At 42.3% G+C, this 22,541-nt stretch overlaps 2 protein-coding genes across 2 annotated transcripts; both read left to right on the plus strand.

Annotated features, from left to right (window-relative positions):
* Positions 1 to 1,275: 1,275 nt before the first annotated feature.
* Positions 1,276 to 12,451, plus strand: smarcd1 (SWI/SNF related BAF chromatin remodeling complex subunit D1). Its single transcript, XM_083669101.1, has 13 exons — positions 1,276 to 1,471; positions 4,456 to 4,631; positions 5,000 to 5,042; positions 5,277 to 5,399; positions 5,795 to 5,917; positions 6,099 to 6,215; positions 6,479 to 6,580; positions 6,997 to 7,158; positions 7,664 to 7,761; positions 7,968 to 8,103; positions 9,337 to 9,459; positions 10,056 to 10,157; positions 10,638 to 12,451. The coding sequence occupies exons 1-13, from the start codon at positions 1,286 to 1,288 to the stop codon at positions 10,689 to 10,691; spliced, it is 1,545 nt and encodes a 514-aa protein (XP_083525227.1). The 5' UTR covers positions 1,276 to 1,285; the 3' UTR covers positions 10,692 to 12,451.
* Positions 12,452 to 12,783: 332 nt separating this feature from the next.
* On the plus strand, positions 12,784 to 17,434 carry gpd1b (glycerol-3-phosphate dehydrogenase 1b). The gene is made up of 8 exons (XM_083667451.1): positions 12,784 to 12,869; positions 13,730 to 13,907; positions 14,209 to 14,349; positions 14,937 to 15,075; positions 15,449 to 15,561; positions 15,900 to 16,136; positions 16,281 to 16,387; positions 16,647 to 17,434. Exons 1-8 carry the CDS (start codon positions 12,826 to 12,828, stop codon positions 16,741 to 16,743), a joined length of 1,056 nt encoding a protein of 351 aa, XP_083523577.1. The 5' UTR covers positions 12,784 to 12,825; the 3' UTR covers positions 16,744 to 17,434.
* The last annotated feature ends 5,107 nt before the right edge of the window (positions 17,435 to 22,541 follow it).

A 22,541-nucleotide genomic window follows, 5' to 3' on the forward strand; every position in this document is an offset into this window, starting at 1 on the left:
GTGCACCATCACAACCTGCTCATTCATGTACAGTGCAGGAGAGCTGACCTGACTGTTTCTAAACAAACAGCCTCCCCTAGAGTCCTGTGTTGAGATGGCTCTGTCCATAGTAGAGGCTAAATGGGATACTTGGTACGACCCTACCCTAAACCCTAACACTAACCTTAACCCTAACACTAACCTTTACCATAACCATAACCTTTACTTAAGCCTAACCCTAACCCTAACTTTTACCTAAGTCTAACCCTAACCCTAACCCAAACCTTTACCTAACCCTAACCATAACCTTTAGTTAACCCTAACCCTAACCCTAACCTTAACCATAACCTTCAATGGGGTGACGTCAGGCGTCCCAAGCATCCCAGTAAGCGTTTACCCCCTGGCCACCCCTATTCTCTCTGACTTCATTGCATCCATTTGAGTAATCAACTGTATGAGTCAACATAACAGGCTGTCCTGTTCTATTAATGTATTAGGCCCCATGGGAAGATGAAGACCCCTCTGCTTCCATGTCTTTAATTATTGATGTGTGTGTGTGTGTGTGTGTGTGTGTGTGTGTGTGTGTGTGTGTGTGTGTGTGTGTGTGTGTGTGTGTGTGTGTGTGTGTGTGTGTGTGTGTGTGTGAGTGATACTGTAATAGTGATGAGAACAGGCATCCATTTATGTCAGTTTGTTACTATTCATGGTGAATGATTTATTGTCCATGGGGGTCATACAGTATGTAGACATATTCACATTTGATCTCTGTAAAGATTTTATCTTGCTCTCTAATCCATTAATTTCACATTCCATATGCACAGTGGTCAGGTTGTTAGTTATCTTTAATTAGTCTATTGATTGTGTGCCGTGTGTAATACAGTAATAGTGATGATGGAAACCATGCATTTTAGTTTGCTAGTCATTTTGAAAAAAATAACTGTCAAATGTATGCATACATGTGTACTGGCCGAATGTGAACAATTCTTGAGCAGGTATCTGTTGATCTGCGTTTTCATTAACTTCAATCAACAACAATAGAAAAATGTAGTCCATACACAACCAATAAAAAGTTGTCAATGCAAAAACGAGACAATGTGCAACAAAAAGTTATTATGTTGCCATGATTGACACATCGCTACTGACAAGGCCAAAATAGACCCACACTAAGACCTGTTGTTCGTAAATGAAACAGCAGAGGTCGCTGTTGTATAATGAACCACTCCGCTCCGTCTCCCTCGCTTCCCCCCTTTGCTCTCGCGAGTCGCGATACTTTCCTTCCTCCATCCGGCGGCGACATTCAGAGGAGATGGCGGCTAGAGGTAGTTTTCAATCGGCTCCAACTGGAGGCGGTGGTGGAGGAATGGGACCAGGACCCCCGGTACCTGGCGGAGGACCCGGCATGGGACCTGGAACCCCGTCTGGAAGGATGGGACCCTCCTCAGGCGCACAGAACCACCTCTACCGCTCTCCAATGCCTGGGCCTGGATACCCGGTGAGGCACAACTCAATAGCTAGCGTTAGCTGCTAGCTAGCGTTAAAAGAACAAAGCCTTTGCTTTGTGAAGGGGGAGCTAACCGGTGATGGGGGGCCGTAGCTCATAGATACAGTTGCAGGCCCGCACCGCGACACCGAAGTTGCTGAAAATGTGACTGATTTGGTTGCTCTCTTCCAGTCACAGTGTGTATAGTTACCCGTTGTAGACTACCTTTTAGTATTTGTCAGCAAGCAAACACGCTAATGTTAGCTGCCACAAATGATAGGGTCAGTCTAATTGTTGGAATTGAATGGAACCAATAAGATTAAGAATCGCGAGTCATAACGCTAGCTCAATAAACGAAAGTTTGAGCTCATCAATTATTTATGCTTTCTACTAGGATATTTTCATAATTAATGACATTGTTTGTAACATGTAACGTTCTCCGGAACTATTTCGTTGCAGGGATTATTCCGACCCAAATGATAAGACAGCTGCTCGATTTGGGTCAGAGTATTCCCTGAAACAAAACAAAAAAACGTTAAATTCAACATCCCATTCCTACAAGTCTCTCGTCAGCCAGTTTGGTTGACAATTTGCATAGCTACAAACCTCATTTTTTGTTTGATTGTGTTTGACACCCTGGCCTCCAATGGAGATGCATTCATATATTCCATTCCAGCAATTAGACTGACCCCGCTTGAATTATTTACAGTGAAAACTATTTTTCTTATACTGTTTAGAATCAGCCAAATGAACTTTTCCATTAACCTTGGGTGTTAATGAACCAATTCATGCACCAATTATTTGGAGTATGTTTTTCCAGCCAATGTTGCATGTGTGTGTGTCCTACCGCGGTGCGTGATATGAGTCGTAAAGCACAAACATCAGCCTAGGCTTTTTCCTAGTAAACCGCTTTCACACTGAGATCCTCAGAAATGTTCTGTTCTGTTCTGGCGTGTCCTTGACTGTGTACACACAAAAGCTATGCTTCGCTATTCGCAACACCTCATGTTGGCTACACATTCTGTAATCCTCCCAATTGGTTCTGCAGAGTCAAGGTTGCACTAAAATGTGTTGAATGGATTGCAAAAACTATTCAGTGATTTTAATAGATGTTCAAGTCTAGCAAAATACACAGCATATTTCTTTGCCATGTGAACTAGACCTATTCCCTTCTCACTATTCTTTAAGATAGGGCTACAAGGTTAGGGCAATCACAGCAACCTTGAAGCAATTAATAAAATTTCAAAACAGCATTTAGTAACATAAATGACAGTTTAACAGTTGAAATCCTGTTAATAAATGAGGTTCTTATTAAACCAGCATCTAGGATGCTGTTGACACTTTCTAGGTTAGATTGTGGGTTCAATTCCTGCTTGGACTATATATACAAAAGTCTATGAACTGACTGTATTGTACCTAATCACTTTGTATACAAGCTTCTGCTAAATTATATGCATAATTGCTGTTCTTAAGGTCATCAGCATCATCTGTTGCGTGCAAGCAGAGCTCACTCAGTTTTCAGTTGGATCTTTGTTAACAACAGAGTTCTGCTTTCTGCTGTAGTTTGCAGATCCTCAAGCCACTGCAAAGGCTGCACACTTTATGTATTCTGCACAACTCACCTAAAAATCATCGTGTGATGATGAATTGGAACATGTCTAACTGTAGGGAGCGAATAGAGAGCAGGGCACCAGCTGTGACTGCGAGCTTTTGGGCAAAGAGGGGCTGTAGCCTAGCTGTCCTGGGTGACGGTGTGCAGGTGTAGCTAGCCTTCAGAGTCTGACTGCAGCGGTACACCAGAGAACAGGAGAGGGCAGAGTGCAGCTGTGTTGATGAGTACAGATCCCAGCCCCCAGCCTCCCTCCCTCCCACTGAGGCTGCGGAGAGGGAGAGGGGTGTGTCTGGCTGCCTGCCTCTCTCTCTCTCTCTCTAGCTTCAGCTTCCCAGGTCTGCTCGTTTGAAGGGGGCATATTGATTTATCATTTGCCCGCTGCTCAGTAAGCACTCATGCAGTCAGAAACGCGAAGCCGCCTGTTTGATTTCCTAGCACATGGCTTGGTGAGTGGGTTTCTGTTTGCTTGTTTGTTTGTTTAGGTAATCCATCTAGCCTACAAATGTGTATTTAGGTAATCCATCTGCAAATGTTTATCTAGGTAATTTTGATCTACAAATTGTGCATTTGGCCACGAGTTGGTTAGGGTGTAAAGGTAAACCAAACAGTGAATTGTTGAACAAGTTGAATATTCTTCTGATTAAAAGCGTTTTGATGCAAATTGCGGACCTCTAATAATAGTGATCAACATCATTATTGTAAATTGAATATTGGATGCCTAAGTCATTACTACACGGTTGTTTTGTGAGCCTAATTTATCAATACCTATGTGGCCCTAATTGTGCAATTGTTTGAAGTGGTTGCTTCGTCTAGTCCCGGTATCTAGGCAGAAGAGAACAGAGTAGGCTATTACTCTTCTACATAGATGTTTCTCCACTTGTTGCTCCTGGCTCATGCTACCATGAATTATCATGAATTGTCTATTCACCTGCTGACCATTTCAAAGTGAGAATTAATGCATTTCAAAGGATTCAAATCCTGTCACCAGAATTTCAAATAAATGTATACCGTAGCATAGGCCTACTCTAGCCATAGGAGTCATATTGTGATTCAAGCCTGGCTGCTGTCTGTGACCTTGGATTGTGAATTCTCTTTTGCTGCAATATAATGGTTTTAAGAAATTTATGCATTCCTGCTTCTTCAGCACCATTCCTTTCACTAAATCCTTCGCTAGGCCCTATGTCCCATATGTTGTATTGTGCCTCAAGTGGGGTATTTGCCTCAGTGTCGCTAGTGACGCAGGCGTAAACAAATGCAAAACAAACAAATGTCAAATGTAAAGCATTCCACAAATAGAGCACCGTACAGAAAATTGGATTGGAAATGTTTGATCTCACCCATGACTAAAATATCCATCCCTGTCTGTTCCCCCTCCCCATCACAGAGACCAGGAGGTATGCCCCCCTCTAATCGTATGACCCCCCAGGGTCCTTCCATGGGCCCCCCAGGCTATGGCTCCAGCCCGGTGTCCCGCCCAGGGATGCCTGTCATGGACCCGTCCAGGAAGAGACCCGCCCCCCAGCAGATGCAGCAGGTCCAACAGCAGAACCGCAACCAACAGTAAGAAGGCACAGGGTTTATGGCTAATGATTATCAATCTGGGTCCATGTTTTGGCTGTGATTTAGACGTTGTTATATAATCATTATTTATCCAGGTTAGCCTCATTGAGTTCAAGTCTATTTTTCAAGAGAGACCGTTATGATGTGAATGCATAATGTGTATAGTTTTACTGATGTCATGAGATCAGTATTTTCATTAAAATAAAACGCTCCGCTCAGTAGTCCTGTTGTTTGGTAGTTCTATGTTTGTTTGGGTAAAAAGATCCACCTTGGATCAAACCATTGTCACGACAGCGTGGGAACAGTAGAGTGTGCAGCCTTTTCTCTCGTTATAAAATGTTCAGTCACCTTGTCACTCTGTTTTACAGCACTAAGAAGAAGAAGATGGCTGATAAAATCCTACCTCAGAGGGTGAGTGTTCACCAAGGAGAGGGTGCCTCTGTTTAAAGCAGTTGGTTCGACCTCAATTAAGTTGGAGAAAATGGACCGGAGATTTTCTTTTTTGAGTTACCTTCAGATGAAACGGACTGTACAACAGCTGCAAATCTATGGCTTTTCTGTGCCGGCTTTTTCCTTCCATAAAGAATACATTAAGTTGTCAAGGAATTAAAGAGTTGTGCCGTTGTTGTCTTTGTTCACCACCAGATCAGAGAGCTGGTCCCAGAGTCTCAGGCCTACATGGACCTCCTGGCGTTTGAGAGGAAGCTGGACCAGACCATCATGCGTAAACGACTGGACATCCAGGAAGCCCTCAAGAGGCCCATCAAGGTGAGCAGACAGCCATTGGCCCTTTTTCAATTGTTAGAAACTCCATTCGTCGTGTCCTCTACTCACTTCCTTCTCAGAAGGCTTTGGAGGAGAAGGTCTAGGTTTCTCCTCTTAGATGTTGTCCGATCATACTTTGAGAAGAAGCGAGTGGAGGACAGAGGAGAGGACGCGAGGAATCAAGTTTCTCTTGTCATTACTACAGGGTAGGGTGTTTACCTGGACACAGATTAACCCGATTCCTGGACTAGAGAGCACTTTCCATAGTGATTCTCCATTGAATAAGGCCTTCATATCAGTCCAGGACAAGGGTTAATCTTTGACTAGAAAACTAACTCTGTCTTTTGTTAACACACATGACAAAGACTAATGGCAATGTTTTTGTTTATTTGTTTTAGCAAAAGAGAAAGCTTCGTATTTTCATATCGAACACCTTCAACCCTGCGAAGCCGGATGCAGAGGATGGTGAAGGCACTGTTGCATCATGGGAGCTGCGCGTGGAAGGGCGCCTGCTTGAAGATGTAAGATTGAGTGGCTCGTCCCCTATACTGGCGTGTGTGTAGTGTAGACCTATATCCTGTTGTGTTTTTTGCATTTTATGTGTATTTTGTAAATCTGTGACATTTCAGTTTCCCACGAGGGTGCAAAATTAAGTTCAATTCAAACACAGTGAAACATTGATGTGTATTGTTTGTTTTGCAGACGGCTGTGTCCAAGTACGAAGCCACTAAGCAGAAGAGGAAGTTCTCCTCTTTCTTCAAATCCCTGGTGATCGAGTTGGACAAGGACCTGTACGGGCCTGACAATCACTTGGTTGAGGTAAGATGCTGTTTCATACACATCCATGTATACATTGGCGCCACAACTAACCTAGCCCAAACCATCTTCTAACAATATTCTAGCCTGGTCCTAGATCTCTGTGTACTAAGCCAACTCCTAGGACTACCATTGTCATGCCATTGGCATTAATGTATGGCATGACAGTGATGGCCATAGGAGTTAGCTAACGCGCACACAGATCTGGAACCAGGATGCATTGCTGTCCAGTTTATTGACCTCCTCCTCCTTCTCCTCTTCTCCAGTGGCACAGGACTGCCACCACTCAGGAGACTGATGGGTTCCAGGTGAAGAGACCAGGGGATGTTGGGGTTCGCTGCACCGTCCTGCTCATGCTCGACTACCAGGTAAAGGACCGGAGTTTGACCATCTCCTCACCAATCCGTAACATGTCACGATGGATTCATTTTGTCGCGAGTGAGTGTGGTCGTATATACCCATACACTTCTAGAGGACCCTTCTCACTACAGGCTCCCAACTGGGTTTGAGATCATATTTTGACCCTCAGGTCTTCATCAGGTCTCATATACTCACCCAAGACGATAAGACGATGTACCCAGTAGAATTCCCCAAGATGCTGTAGTGATTGAATGAGCTGCGACTATACAATGGGACTCTCTCTCTCTCTCTCTCTCTCTCTCTCTCTCTCTCTGAGACCTCCTCTAGGTGTCGCTAAAGTAAAAAAATGTAAAGTGTATTTCACTTCTTTTTCTTTTTTTCGTTCTCTCTCTTTCTTTCCTTCTTTCCCTCCACCCCACACCAGCCCCCCCAGTTCAAGCTGGACCCCCGCCTGGCTCGTATGTTGGGGATCCACACCCAGACCAGGCCCGTCATCATCCAGGCTCTGTGGCAGTATGTCAAGACCCACAAGCTGCAGGACCCTCACGAGAGAGAGTTCATCAACTGTGACAAGTACCTTCAGCAGGTAAGGAGGAGACATATATATCACTAGGGAAGGCTCCGGCTATCTGTCTATCTGTATTATAACTCTATGGTTAGAATCTGTATTCACTGGTATTCTCTGCTGGTCCTAAGATACAGCCTTTCAAAGGGGAGAAACGAAAGGGACACACCTGACCAGCAAACTGATGTTGCTTTTCCGAATTGGTACAAAAGGTCAGTTTTGACCTAGTCAGATACTGGTCAGGAAGGTCTCCCCGTTCAGAGGTGTATCGCATTATAACCATCCACTCTTGGTATCCATAATGTTTAGACTTTATTGACAGATGAGAAAGAAAGAAACAAAAAAAAAAGAGTAAGAAATATAAGAAAATAATCATATTAGACAAGGGAGTAGCTAGCTAGCTCTAGGGAGCTATAAATGAAATGCTGGATTCGTAAAATATATGTAACTGTGGGTCTCAGTGCTCTTCAGCAATGGGATGCATGTTTGCTGACTTGATTGAATGATTGTATCTGACTACGTTTAGATATTTGAGACCCAGCGCATGAAGTTCTCAGAGATTCCTCAGCGTTTACACGCTCTCTTGATGCCTCCTGAACCCATCATCATCAACCATGTCATCAGGTAGGAGAACCTCTCTTCATTGCCATTTCGGTCACAGCTCACATGTGAAAACAGGGACAATTGCACTCAATAACATCCATAACACATACTTTGAAACGGTTAAAAACATGTTGTGGAAAAATACAATGCATACATAAGTAGAAAAATGTATTATATAAACTAGGCCGGTCCATAAACAGTTTGACGCTAACACGGTTTCCTTTCAGTGTGGACCCCAACGACCAGAAGAAGACGGCATGCTACGACATCGACGTGGAGGTCGACGACACCCTCAAGACTCAGATGAACTCTTTCCTGCTGTCCACCGCTAGCCAGCAGGAAATAGCCGGCCTGGATAACAAGGTATGGGTTGAATCTCAAAAGTCTTTCCCTGATTCCTCTCTTCCTCCCTCCTTGCTTCTTTCTCAAAACACACTGGAAGAGAGAAGGCCCTAGAGGAGGAACCTCGGACCTTCTCCTCCAATGAGCTTTTGAGAAGGAGGCGAGGAGATAGGAAGTGAGGAATCAGGGAAAGACTTTTGCGATTCAGCTCATACCTTTTGAGATTTGGAGCCTATAATATACAGTACACTGGTACAATCAGCTGTGTCAACAACTCCGAACTGAGCACAGTGAGTGGGTATATTCTATCCCCTTGCTCATCAGTGGAGGTAGAAATCGTTGATGGATCACTCGGGGGGGGGGGGGGGGGGGGGTGTGTCATGTTGACCTGCTAGTTGCAGTCAGTTACCTTGGCAGATAAGTCATGGAGCCAGTACTCTGGCCGGGTGCATTCTGTACGGTCTTTGTTCTCCGCTGGGTCAACAATGTGAATGAATATTATGGCTGGGGGGGGGGTCTCCTGGATCTCTATTTGTTGTTTTTGTTTTGGGTTCAGTGAGTTACCGGCGCGGCCCACGCCCTGCTTCCTGCCTACAGGGTATCAAAGCGTGTCCATTTTTTGTGGCGCCGTTCTCTTCTTCCCTCCCTGTGATGGGGCGTACGATTGGAGTGATAAAAAGGATCTGGTGTTATTGAAGAATGCAAGAACACGCATGTGCACACGCGCGCACACACACACACACGCACGCACACACATCCTGAACTAACTTTCAATGGAGAATTGTTATTGAAGATGCTTTTTGGTCTAGGATTAGGCTTAATCTAGGTCCAGGAAACCAGCTCTATATTAAGTGTAGAAAGACACTCATGGTAGTTTTATTAATTGATGTATTGTATATTTTATATTTAGGCTTAAAATCTAAAACAATATCACTTTACATGTCTTTCTTTGGTATTTTATATTACTTTTCACTTACATTTTCAATGGTTTTTGTTTTATTCAGGAAAATGTGAAGAATCTGAATAATGCTACAGTGTAAATGAGAAGCATGAGCATCCCAGCTCAGCATCAATCTTCTGTTAATGTTTCCTCCTGGTGCTGTGGTGCTCAGTCGGTAGAGCACAGCACCAGTAACGCAGGGTTCGGTTCCTGTGGGACCATGTGTACTTCATATGTATCCACGCGCTGTACTGGACTCTTTGGATAAAAGCGTCCTCCATGGCGTAAGTGATTGTATATTATTCTATTTTCAGATCCATGAGACCATCGAGACCATCAACCAGCTGAAGACTCAGAGGGAGTTCATGCTGAGCTTCGCCAGAGACCCCCAGGGCTTCATCAACGACTGGCTGCAGTCGCAGTGCAGAGACCTCAAGGTGAGCAGCACAGAGGGGAAAAGTACAATCCCCAGAATTCCCCCAAAACACAACACATTGGTCATCGCGGTCAGGGAACACCGTAGCAAAACATCATGAAACCATAACCGTGTTCCTATTGGACAAATAAGACAGGAAGTGCCACCCTCCTTTTTGCTACTTTCCCAACCTATCCTCCTACTAAACGTGCCCTTGGTCCCCTCTCCCTGTGGAGGTGGTGGTAAGACAGTTGCTTTATGGTCTGTTGACTCTGTTGGTTGTGTTTGTTCAGCTGATTGTTGGAAGAGGGCCACCATCAGACTCACTGGACTCTGACTCAATGACGACAACTCTCGGGTTGAAATAAGCCGCCGATTGAGTCCAAAGTTCATTGCTGTTTTTTTTTGTTTTTTAAACAAACCTTGTCGTTCTAATCTTAAGTGTGATTAATTTTGTCGTCGTCAAAATAACACAGCTACTGTGTAACACAGGAACAACTAGAACACGTGGACAGACAGTTACATTTCTCTGGCCTTGATTGATTAGCTTGCGCCGTCCTGGAGACGGTTGACAAAAGTGTTAAGCGACTAATGTAGATGCTGTGTTGTGGTTGGCAGACTATGACTGATGTGGTGGCCAACCCTGAAGAGGAGCGGAAGGCCGAGTTCTATTTCCAGCCCTGGGCCCAGGAGGCTGTGTGCCGCTACTTCTACTCCAAGGTGCAGTACTGTCCTCGGGTGTCTCAATTCTCCATGTGGGGCATCATCAGCACACCTGGGTCTAATACATGTCAAATAAAGGGGAGGGCTGGTGGAGGTAGACATCGGAGGACGGGCTCATTGTAATGAACGGAATGAGGATTGGTGTCAAACACCATTCGCCATTCCATTCCATACATTACATTTTGAGCCCGTCCTCTGATTTCTACCTCCACCAGCCTCCCCTGGTGAAATATCAATTGAGGTGTGCTTGATTTATTTAGTGTTTTTGTACTTTGGGACTGTTCCGTAATGTCTCCATTGTAGTAGGAATACTAAATCAAGCACAATTCAAATATTGGGAAGTATTTAAAAGAATATGCATTTTACCCGGGTCTGATCCTATACTTGGAGTCACTCCTAAAATGCTAAGATTTGTATCTGTTATCTCTGTGATTAGTCAGATTGTTTCAGATCATTATTATTGATTGTGTATTTCAGGTCCAGCAGAGGAGACAGGAGCTGGAGCAAGCTCTGGGCATCAGGAATACTTAAAAGACATCTTTAAACTAGGCAAACAGAGAAGTGGCCGTACTGTTGGGGAAAGAGAAGTGTGGGACCTCCAGAAAGACCTCCCCTGATTTGACAAACATAGATAAACATAGATCTAGACGGCTTTATTGTTATATAGGATATCTTTTTATCTTCACCTAGCGACACAATACGTATTATGATTTGATTGCTACTTCCTCTGGTTTGTTTTTGCCCCACAAAAGCTCTGGGTTTGATCTTATTTTAACCTATTTGCTCTCGGTTGTCTTTGCCTTAACTGTAAGCATTCCCTTAATTTGAGATATAATAATGTGCTTTGGTGAGCCTAGGCCATGCCCAGGGCTGATACTACAGCAGAAATGTATTTTAGGTGATTTCAACTCGATTCATTACGTTCTGCCAAGGGATACAAAGTATCTGGGGTTCCTATAAAATTCTGAATCCCAACCATTGATGTCCCAATAGTTGATGATAATTCACCTGATTTTGGCCTCTGGATCTTGTATTCAGTATATTTGTTTGGTATTGATGGTGAATATTCTGTGGTCACACATTGCTATGCGGACTGTCGGTTCCATACACCTCTCCCATACAAGATTCTTATACATGGTTAGTTAAACAATCTGGTGTGCTCTAAAATTCTCCCTGCATTACTTCAACGCGTGGCCATGGCAGACTGTATGTTGTTGTGACAATACTGTTTATTTGTTTAAGGTTGTTTTTTTCCAAGGGGCCATTCAATTTGAACTATTTTTGTGGAGATGTTTTTGTTAATGACCTTTTTATGTAATGAAAATATGAATTATATTAAGACTTGTCTTGTTAGTAGAAGTCTAAGAATATTAAGGAAGTAGTATTAGTACCTCTAGACTATATAGTTTTGTAAATACTGAGCAGAAGAAACTGAAGATTGTTGTGAAGGAAAATGTATCTGTTTATAAAGGCAGACCATCATTTTAACTCATTGTCTATGCTCAGATAGTTTTGCCCAATATGTATCAGAATCGTTCCCCTTTCAGTGAGCCCAATGGTTTACTACAGAACGTTCTCTACAACCTACACATAAGAGTTGTATTACATACAATTAGAATGAATAGAAAAGACGCCTATACTAATCAACATTCCATGGTGGGTGTACTGGCAGTCGTCTTGGGTGTACTAGTCAAATTGCCATGGTCTTGAGGGACTATGTCTGTTCTACCCATTCTGTTCATTCTATTTCTATGTTGTACGTTCTTGATCAGTGTGAGTTTTTATTTTTTTGTATTTCCATATTGTGCTGAAGCCATACACAGTTGAGAAAGCATAGGCTTTGTTCTGTGGTCACAATTAGATGTGGCATATTTAAGAGTTTCAGCTTTTTTCATAGTTTGATAGAAGAAGGGTGACCATTTTGTTGGCTTTTGTTAAATCCTGTGTTGACATGCTATTTAGATATGACATGGGTGTACAGCGGTGTTGCCAAACAACATGGGGGAGGGGGGGCTGCTGCTGAAGTGTATTCCTTTCAGGTCACAGCGACAGCACCCTGACTAGAAACATTGGTTTTGTTTACTTGGTGGGTCCCCAAAATTTGATGTGTAAGGTGGGGTCACATTACAAACCAGGTTTAGGAACTATTGGGTGAAGGAGAACTCGAGGACTGATCCAGTATTTTGGATCTTCAGACTTAAAATGTGTTTGTATTTTTTTCTTTCTTGGACCAAACCTGTTATTTCTGTATGTTTTAACCCTATGATATAATAAAGGATATATAAAATGACTACGCTCTGTTTTAGTTTATGTATGCTTTTCAACTTTCGATATATGGTGCATACATTGAAAAGTTGTTTACCTTATTTAATGTCTTCATTACAACCACACATACGAGTGTTTCACATTTGCAAAGGACTACTGACATTACAACTTTTTCGTTCAATAATATGTCGTCCATATGGGAAAATGTGGGCAATTTGATAATGAGTTAGCTTATCAGTTTGACCCGGAGCGACGACAACCAATCAATTGGAGGGGGCGTGATCTACCCTTTCTGCGGTGTGACACGTGAAGTATAAATACGTTTTTCCTCTAATGTACTCCTGTCTTCACTCGGGGAATTCAGGAGGAACACTTCACACAGCCTGGGAAGTCAAACATAATGGCAGCACCAAAGAAAATCTGCATTATTGGTTCTGGCAACTGGTAAGACACTTCTTGAAAGTAGAAGCGCAGTGTATAACATCAAGGAGGTTGAATATGCCTATTGCCTAGAGCGCAATGTTGACGTCTGTGATCTCATTCGAAATGCCGTACACATTGTTAACTATTCATAGACTGATTTTAGTCGTTTTTAATCCGACTCAACATTTGAGATGTATACAAGCAGTGTATTGGTAGGAGTTGAATTTGCTCGCTCACACTTCAAAGTGTTGATCTGCTTCAAAAGATAGTGGATTTTTATTGTCTCAATATTTTTTTTATTATTGTTTTTATTGTCACACTAATAATGCAACGTAAGAGAATTCATGAGCGCACTGAAGTTTATAAAAAAAAAGAAATTGATTTAATTGTTGAATTATTGACCTCACAACTATGCCTGTGTGTGTGTGTTACAAGGTTACAAACAATGTTGCAGCAATATGATACTGTCTATCCTCAAAATATCACTAGTTTAATTGCCTTATTAACCTAAAGCTGTTTTATTATGTTTGTAATCAATATGTGTTATTATAGTGATCAAAAGCGGCCGTGTTTACCTATTTCTCCCTGCTTACATCCAAAGTGTCCATGGGGATCTAACTTGGTATAGCCTCTCCTGGCTTTGGAGCCTGCTCTAGTACTTGTATGACATCTTCAATGGAAGTTTTACTGTCTTACTGTTAAAACATTAAGCTGCTGTGTTTATTCACTCTTTGATATGAAAATAAATGTATTTGTGTGATCGGCAGAGTTGAACCTGGGTCTCCCACATGGAAGACCCAAGGGTCTACCATTAAGCCAAAAGGACATCCTCAAGGGATGAGAGTGACGCTTGAGTTGACTACATTTGCATATCTTTACAGGGGCTCTGCCATTGCCAAGATAGTGGGTGCCAACGCAGCGAAGATCCCTGCGTTTGAGAAGACGGTGAATATGTGGGTGTTTGAGGAAATGGTGGACGGACGCAAGCTCACCGAGATCATCAACCAAGACCATGAAAATGTCAAGTACCTGCCTGGACACAAGCTGCCCCCCAATGTGGTAAGCCTGGTCGATTTCAGGATTGAGAAATGTTGCATGAATGTTCAAATTATGTGATTTAGCTTGGCTGTATTGTTTATGTGCCATATATTTCAAGCTGAAATTTGATAGTTAATGAATGTTGATGATAATTACTGTTAACCTCGTGTAGAACCTGGCTCCCAGAGGTGAAGAAGAAATTCTGCAACTCTTGAAGGACAATGGAACTTGAACAAAATAATTATTTATTGGTAAAACCGATGCATTTCTGTCTGTAGCCTTCATCAGAACCTGGCTCTCAAAAAGATCTTCTCTTCCTCAGTTGGCTGTCCCAGAGTTGGTGGACGCTGTGAAAGGAGCAGACATCCTGATCTTCGTCATCCCCCACCAGTTCATCAACAGAGTGTGTGACACAATCAAAGAACACATCAAGAAGGATGCCTTGGGCATGTCCCTCATCAAGGTGGGTGTGACCGAGGCAGGTTTCGAACCCGGGTCTCCCCGCGTGGCCTAGGTATTAGCTCCGGGAGCCAACGTATGTCTTGGCTGTAGAATCAGGCTAAAAGGAGTGGCTTCAGCAGTTCTGATCAGAGTTGGCTGATTATTGAGTATTGATACAGTGTATTGGAACAGGTGAGTTTAATTTTCCTTCAGGAGGAAAGTAGTTCCACTGTTGCTCAACATTACACATACAGTGCACCATGGTATTGTGGTAAATGCTAAGTGGGATCCTTGGCTGGTCCGACTCTGACATCACCCCATTGAAGTTGAGATTTAAAATGGGTTTAAAAGGGTTAAGGATAGGATTAGGGTTAGGTAAGGGTTATGATTGATGTTGTGAGGTTTACAGTTAAGGATTAGGGTAATCGTTAGGGTTTAGGGTAGGGTTCTCCCAAGGATCCCACTTAGCATCTACCATTGTTCATCAGGTTTATAGCCCCTGGGACACTGGGAGTTGTAGTCAAGTATGTACTGTACAGCATGTGTTGTGGTCTGTGTCCTAGGGTATGGATGAGGAGTGAACAGTATGTGTTGTGGTCTGTGTTTTAGGGTGTCGATGAGGGCCCAGAGGGGCTGAAGCTGATCTCTGACGTCATCCGTGAGAAGCTGGGCATCACCATGACTGTGCTGATGGGAGCCAACATCGCCAACGAGGTGGCGGACGAGAAGTTCTGTGAAACCACTATTGGTATGGAGAGGGAGGGGTGGTTGAGCTAGCCAATGTATCTCTTCATTGAACTGCATTGGAAAATCAGGGTTGGGGTCAATTCCATTTCAATTCAATCAATTCAAGAATTAACCGGAATTTCAATTAACTGAAATTCAAATATCACTTCTAAATGTACCTCATTGAAAAACATAGAGGCAATGTTTAAGAGTTGGAATTTCTGTTTACTTTCTGAAATTGGCTGAATTGAAAAGGAATTGACCTCAACCCTGGGTACAGTACATATAGACAGAGCTACTCATATTTTTAGCCTTGAAATAGACACATGCTTCCTCCCATGAAAGAGGCATTGCTTTTGATTTTCTGTTTACTAGTCTATACTTCCGTCCCACAGGGTGTAAGGACAAGTTGCACGGCCCCATCCTGAAGGAGATGATGCAGACCACGAACTTCAGAGTCACGGTTGTGGAGGAGTCTGATGTTGTCGAGATCTGTGGAGCTCTCAAGGTGGGTGTTATTATACAACTTTGTCTTCACACACATGCAGGTCTCTAGCAGTGGAGGCTGATGGAGGTAGAAATGGGGACCAGGACAGGCTCATTGTAATGCATGGAATGGAATAAGGAATGGTATCAAACTCCAGCCTCCCCTGGTCTCGAGGAGCTCTTCCATATATATTCTCTGACTCCAAGTGAAATGGTGAAAAGAGATCACTTCATTTTACCTTTAGTTTTTTTTTCTGCCTTTTTATTCAAACTTTTTGGACGGACATCTTTCTCATTGTTCCCCGAATTGGCATTTCACTTGAAGACCCAGATCTCTCTGTGTCTCTCCTCCCTCCTCAGAACATTGTGGCAGTGGGAGCTGGGTTCTGTGACGGACTGGGCTTCGGTGACAACACCAAGGCTGCTGTGATCCGACTGGGCCTGATGGAGATGATCGCCTTCGCCAGGATATTCTGTACCGCTGGGCCCGTCTCCCCGACCACATTCCTGGAGAGCTGTGGCGTCGCCGACCTCATCACGACCTGCTACGGCGGACGCAACCGCAAGATCGCAGAGGCGTTTGCCAAAACGGGAAAGGTAAGAACTGGAATAGAATACAAGGGTTGGGATAGGACATTCTAAATTCCAAGACTCTCTCACTCTCACTCTCTCGGTCTCTCTCTTTCTTTTTAATTCCCTCTTTCATTCAGTAAATCAATGTGTTTGTTTCTCCCTGTTTAGACAATTGAGGAGCTGGAGAAGGAGATGTTGAACGGTCAGAAGCTTCAGGGTCCAGCAACTGCAACTGAAGTGAACCACATTCTGAAGAAAAAAGGCCTTGTAGACAAGTGAGTTACATGAACACTCATGTGGAGATTGTGCCCACAGTTGACTATGTTTTGATAGCAATTGTTGCACCGTGTCTGTGTTTTTATCTATCGTCACAGTACATTGTGACCATGTGTAAAATGCACTTTAAACTTAATAAACATATAACGTAATCTAGATTATGTTGAGGTTAATTATATCTTATCTTAACACATTTATGAACGTCTTGTTACCGTTTTATTTACTTCACATTCTCTGCTTCCCTTCATCCCTCAACAGGTTTCCCCTGTTCAATGCAGTGTACCTGATCTGCTTCCAGGGGCACCCGGTCAAAGAGTTCATCAGCTGCTTGCAGAACCATCCTGAACACATGTAATGGACTGACAGACTGACTGATGCTTGGGTTTACTTTTACACTGGAACCAGAACCAGCACCAGTCTATCGGTGACCAGAGAAGAAGAAAAGGTTAGGTGATGATTGCGCCTCATCGAACCGACTTCTTTCGGAATGTTTATGAAAAGGAGAGAAGAAAAACACCTCTTTCTGTCCAGACTGCTTTGATACTCCTTCACTACAACAAAACCATCAAACAAAACCATGTTTAAACAGATTCTTTATTGAATATAGGGGCGTTATTACCACCATCAAGGGTGATGTTTCAGTAATGTGTCAATTTGTTGCAGATATTGTTAATATACAATTTTTACATAATACGCTAAGCCATAAAAATGAATTGATGAATTGTCTTAGCTGTAGAAGCAAAGCTTTGATTGTCTTCAGAGTTGCTGTTCTCAAATGAAATAAGGATATCTTGTGGAGGCTGCATTTCCATACTTTGGCTATTCCACAAACAAATTAGAGTGCCTTAACATGCCTTTTTGACCCACTGGTAAATATTTGTCTTACAAACAGAATTATGGACTTAAATCAAACTAAGTACTTGAATACACAGTCATTCAATGTTCATCCCAGATTACTGTTCCCACTAGCCATCTTCTAGGATGGCTTGTAAATGAGATTTATTTTGGAATAAATTGCTTAAATATTTAATCCCAACTGCATTTATTTTGAAACGCTGTACATGCTTGATATTTTGTGTTTTTTTTTTAAATCCTGCAAATATTATGATTGTGATGCCACAGTCATACTAGAGTACTGGTCAGAGAACCTCACCGCCCTGCATGCAGTGAGCACACCCTCAGTGTAATCTGACCTAAATGTGACCACCCCGCCACTCTAAACTCTTCACCTTTACCATTTCATAGAGTATCTACTGCAACCTTTCTCACTGCTGAGATCCTGGCTCACTCGCCCTGCTCTCTGGGGTGATGGGAGAGGGAACATTTAGCTAATGAAAAATGGACAGCACTCCAATGAATGAACTTTCAATCATAATATTTAACAGGGAACATTTAGGCCTAGATGTAATATTCCATGTACTAACTTTGTTTTATGTTTTGGAGCATTGGGATTAGGTAGATATAGATAGACATACATACATAACATACAGTGCTGCCTGTGTTTGCCATCTTAGTCAGTTTACAGAAGTAGTTCCAGACCAGTTATTCAAACTTGCTTGTAACACTCAGTTTCTTTTCATGTTCATTCTGTAGGGTGACATAAGGCCAAAACCATGATGTCATTTCTAGAGCAGCGTGTCAGGTCAATGTTCAGGAATAACTTGTTCAGTCATATCTATCTAAAAGAAATGTTTCTGAACTGATGAAGGGGTTAACAGTTAGGTCACCAATTTGCCACTGTTTATAATAGGGTTCCCTAGTTGAAATGGTTTGCATCGTTACTGAGTCAGCTAGTCTGAGATTTCTATTAATAACATTCTCCATCGGGCAAAGGTGGAACTATAATTAGAAGGATCAGTGTACTGTAGATTGCTGTGGAGACAGGGTAGGCTACACTCTCCATTATAGCAGCAGCTGTCTTATCAGCAATGCATGACAGGGATTTCCCTCCTGAGAACATATTGCTGTAATTATGGCTACATCTGAATCGGATTAATAGAATTAAGGTTTTTTATTTCTTCTTTTTCGTCAGTCCAGCTGGAAAAGTCTTACTCAGCTGTAAATATACAACATGCATTGCTGATTTGCTCGTATTCAGAATGCTGTAATCTACTATGAGTGTTTGAAAACTTAGTTTTGAAAGTATTTACATTATTACATAATATTGTAAATTGGCCTGAAATAGTAGAATTTCTCACCTGCAATGCTATGTATAACCACTTGATGGCGCCGTCATCACACTCAAAATCAGTCTCAGGCCAGTCTTGTGGTTGTGAGACACACAGTATGATTACTTTGACTGTCTGGACGTGATTTTGTGTGCGTACGTGTGAGCGTGCTCGCTTGTATGCACTTGTGTGGCTGCGTGTGTGTGTGTGTGTGTGTGTATGTATGTATGTATGTATGTGTGTGTTTATGTGTGTTTACTTTCAACATAAGTTCAAGAACATATTTGACTAGTCAAGCCATTTATCATGCACAATGACTTTTGCAGATATCCACAATGAATGGCAATCCACACTGAATTGTGTAGAGAGTTGTTGCCTATGCTAGCTTGCAATATTGAAGAAAATTTAAGAAAAACTGAATTCTGTTTTCTTGGAGCTCAGCTGTCACTCATTTCAAACAGGTTTCTACCCCTTTTCAAACTAGGGAAGGTGGTCTCAACAAGGTTACCCTAGCTCCAACCCTAAGACTAGCTCCAACCCTAACCCTAGCTCCAACCCTAACCCTTGCTCCAGCCCTAAGACTAGCTCTAATCCTAACCCTAACCCTTGCTCCAGCCCTAAGACTAGCTCTAACCCTAACCCTAACTCCAACCCTAACCCTTGCTCCAGCCCTAAGACTAGCTCTAATCCTAACCCTAACTCCAGCCCTAATCCTAACTCCAGCCCTAACCCTAACGCCAGCCTTAACCCTACCTCCAGTCTTAAGACTAGCTCCAACCCTAACCATAGCTCCAATGTCGTTATCACGTGTTTGATACCATTCCTTTCCGTTTCATGCATTCCAATGAGCCCATCCTCCGATGTCTCCCTCCATCAGCCTCCCCTGTATCAACAACACCGTCAGTGCAACTAGTCATATTCACAGCATGCTAATAATATGCTAATGAGGCATAGAGTGTAGGGGAGGTTAGCGTAGCAGCCTATTAGGTTTTTGACGAGTGTGGATTTCATTCAGCTGGAAGGGCTTTGAAGTCTGCAGGGTGGTTAGAAGTTAGAGCAGCGCTGGGTGTGAGTGAATCATTCCCAGGAACCCATCAAAGACCCCATCATAGCATTGCTATCCACCACCTTCTATCAACCCAATGAATTATTGAATACAATGTCCAGGGTGGCATCTCACTACCCAAATGTAGATTAGACTTCATCCTTTTATGTATCCACCAGATTAATTTGAATTTAATGTGCTACGTACATAGCACCGATTGCACAGTGCTACAGACACTACATAAATACTTGGGTGGGTCTGCGGAGTTTGGACGGATTTAAGATGAACTGTTTATCTCGTCCATTAAGAAGTTGTATATCAGTTTTGATGCCAGGCAGCAGTTAATCGTAGTAGACATCTATCTTGCTGTTGAATTGGATTAGCTCCATGTTAGTTTGCCAACACTCTGCCTTACAATGCATCCCAGGGAAGGATCTTCGAGAGAAGCAGTGATTTCAATGTGTTAATTGCCTGTAGTTGAGACGCACTTCCCACCACGTTGTATATAAATTTATTTTAAGAAGGTGTTTAAATCAAGGTTTTATTTAAATGAGGTCTTGCGGATAGTCGTCTTTATGCATGCCCAAACATAAGAACTTCCATTTCACACAGTAGGACAATAACATGAAGTGTCTCACATGAATGTTTTATATCACCTTGCTGATTTAGTCTGGTAGCTCTAGCCAACAAATCAATGCACCCCACAATGCCTTCAGCTCTGTCTGCCAGCTCTGATACTTCATGAATCCATAAAAGGCAGATAGAATGCAACACTGCTATTCTTCAGTAATACATATTAATATGATACATAACAATGACAATGATGAATGCAGACATCCCATTTTGTATCTATGTGCATGAGCACATGCAAATGCCTTGTTATTTGCATAAAAGGACGGCGTAAACTGGTAGCCATCACTGTTTACCTTCGAAAGCAATGGCTAGGCACAGATTAGATTGTATCTTGTACACCAATACACTTTTAGCCATATAGCTCTCTGCTAATAATAATAATAATAATAATAATAATAAATGTATTTATAGAACTAATTTTCGTACAGAGACTGCAGCTCAAAGTGCTGTACATAAAAATCAAGTAAAAAAAGAAACAATAATACAATAGAAGAAAAGTGAAATGGGAAAACAATAAATAAACAGCAGTAGCCTACATGTTAAAAAGATACAAACAATGGTAATAGATCATTAAAGCACTATTCAAGTAAAAAAACAAACAAGCAAAGCAGACCAATAGTGAAATAGAAAGATAAAAACAATAGTAAATGCTAGGATAGTACAAATAATGGTAATAGATCAAATTCAATTGCCATCTATTCGATTCACATTGATTTGTATAGCCCTTTAATGACTGTTATAGTCTAAAAGGGTTTCAAATATGAAAGACAATAAGTGTTGGCACACGATGTGTGTGTGTGTGTGTGTGTGGGTGTACTTGCAAGAGTTCCCATCAGCGGAAGCAAGATGTCCATCAGCGGAAATCCGAGCTGGGGTAAGCTAACTAGTCTGGCCTCACTCCAAGAAGAAGAGATGGAGCCATAAAAGCACTATCAGTAAAAAAAAATAAGAAAAATAAATCGAAGGCAGAGCAAGATAACTGAAGGCAAGTTTCAATTAGTGTGTTTTGAGAAGTTTCTTAAAAGTGTTAAGAGTTTCTGCCTCTCTGATGCTGCCTGGTAGGGCGTTCCAAAGCTTAGGGGCATAGCAGCTAAAAGCCGCCTCACCGCCTCTCTTACGGTTTGCTTTTGGAATCACTAAGAGAGAAGCAGTGGAGGATCTAAGGGTTCTATTAGACACATATTCCTGAATACAGTCTCTCAAGTATCTAGCTGCTAAACCTTTTACCGTTTTGAATACCAAAAAAAGAACCTTAAAATCTATTCTAAAACACACAGGTAACCAGTGTAGTGTACGGAGTGCTGGGGTAATCTGTCCTTTTTGTGTGTGTCAATACCCTTGCAGCCGCATTCTGAACTAATTGTAGTTGTTTAATACTTTTCTGGGGGAGACCAGAGAGAAGGCTATTGCAGTAGTCTAGGCGACTGGTGATGAAAGCATGCATAAGCTTTTCTGCATCCGCTTGTCAGAGGAAAGGTCTGACCTTTGCGATGTTTCTTAAATGAAAAAAGACATTTCTTATATGGGACTCAAACGTTGGGTCATTATCTATAATAGCGCCTAGGTTTTTGGCCTCCAGACTACAGCATAGGCCCAGATGCTCTAGATTTTTTAATATTGTATCTCTTTGAGGTCTTGGTCCAACCACAATGACCTCTGTTTTGTTGTCGTTCAGTTGGAGAAACTTCTGGGACATCCACACTTTTGTATCTATTCGACATTTCTCCAGTGAGCTGAGTGGTATCATCAGGAAACACAGAAATGTACAATTGTGTGTCATCAGCATGACTGCGGAAATTGACACTCTGCTTTCTAATGACGTTACAGTAAAGGCCCAAGAATAGATCCTTGAGGGACCCCGCAGGTAATACCAACTGTGTTCTGACACAGCGTCTCCTAGTGCAATAACAAAGTCTCTCCCAGCAAGGTAAGATTTAAACCACTCCAGTACTGGTCCCGAAAGACACCCAATATTTCAGACGGTGCACCAAAATGTTGTGATCTACTGTATCAAACGCAGCACTCAAATCCAAGGTAAGATTTAAACCACTCCAGTACTGGTCCCGAAAGACCCACCCAATGTTCCAGACGGTGCAACAAAATGTTGTGATTTACTATATCAAACGCAGCACTGAAATCCAGTAAAACTAGAACAGCAACACAACCACTGTCAATGGTTACCCAAAGGTCATTTACAATATTTATCAGAACAGTCTCTGTGTTATGGTTAGATCAGAAGCCTGACTGGTATGTCTCAAGGGTGTTGTGTCTAACCAGGAATTGATTCAGTTGTCTAAAAACTATTTT

This window comes from Argentina silus (assembly GCF_951799395.1).
Source record: "Argentina silus genome assembly, chromosome: 4".
NCBI lineage: Eukaryota > Metazoa > Chordata > Actinopteri > Argentiniformes > Argentinidae > Argentina > Argentina silus.

Bases quoted from the DNA above. Each gene is read 5' to 3' on its own strand.
- gpd1b (XM_083667451.1), top strand. From the start codon at position 12,826: ATGGCAGCACCAAAGAAAATCTGCATTATTGGTTCTGGCAACTG. The intron at 12,870-13,729 runs GTAAGACACTTC...ATATCTTTACAG, and splicing joins ATTATTGGTTCTGGCAACTG to GGGCTCTGCCATTGCCAAGA. The intron at 16,137-16,280 runs GTAAGAACTGGA...CTCCCTGTTTAG, and splicing joins CGTTTGCCAAAACGGGAAAG to ACAATTGAGGAGCTGGAGAA.
- smarcd1 (XM_083669101.1), top strand. From the start codon at position 1,286: ATGGCGGCTAGAGGTAGTTTTCAATCGGCTCCAACTGGAGGCGGTGGT. The intron at 5,918-6,098 runs GTAAGATTGAGT...TTTGTTTTGCAG, and splicing joins AAGGGCGCCTGCTTGAAGAT to ACGGCTGTGTCCAAGTACGA. The intron at 8,104-9,336 runs GTATGGGTTGAA...TTCTATTTTCAG, and splicing joins TAGCCGGCCTGGATAACAAG to ATCCATGAGACCATCGAGAC.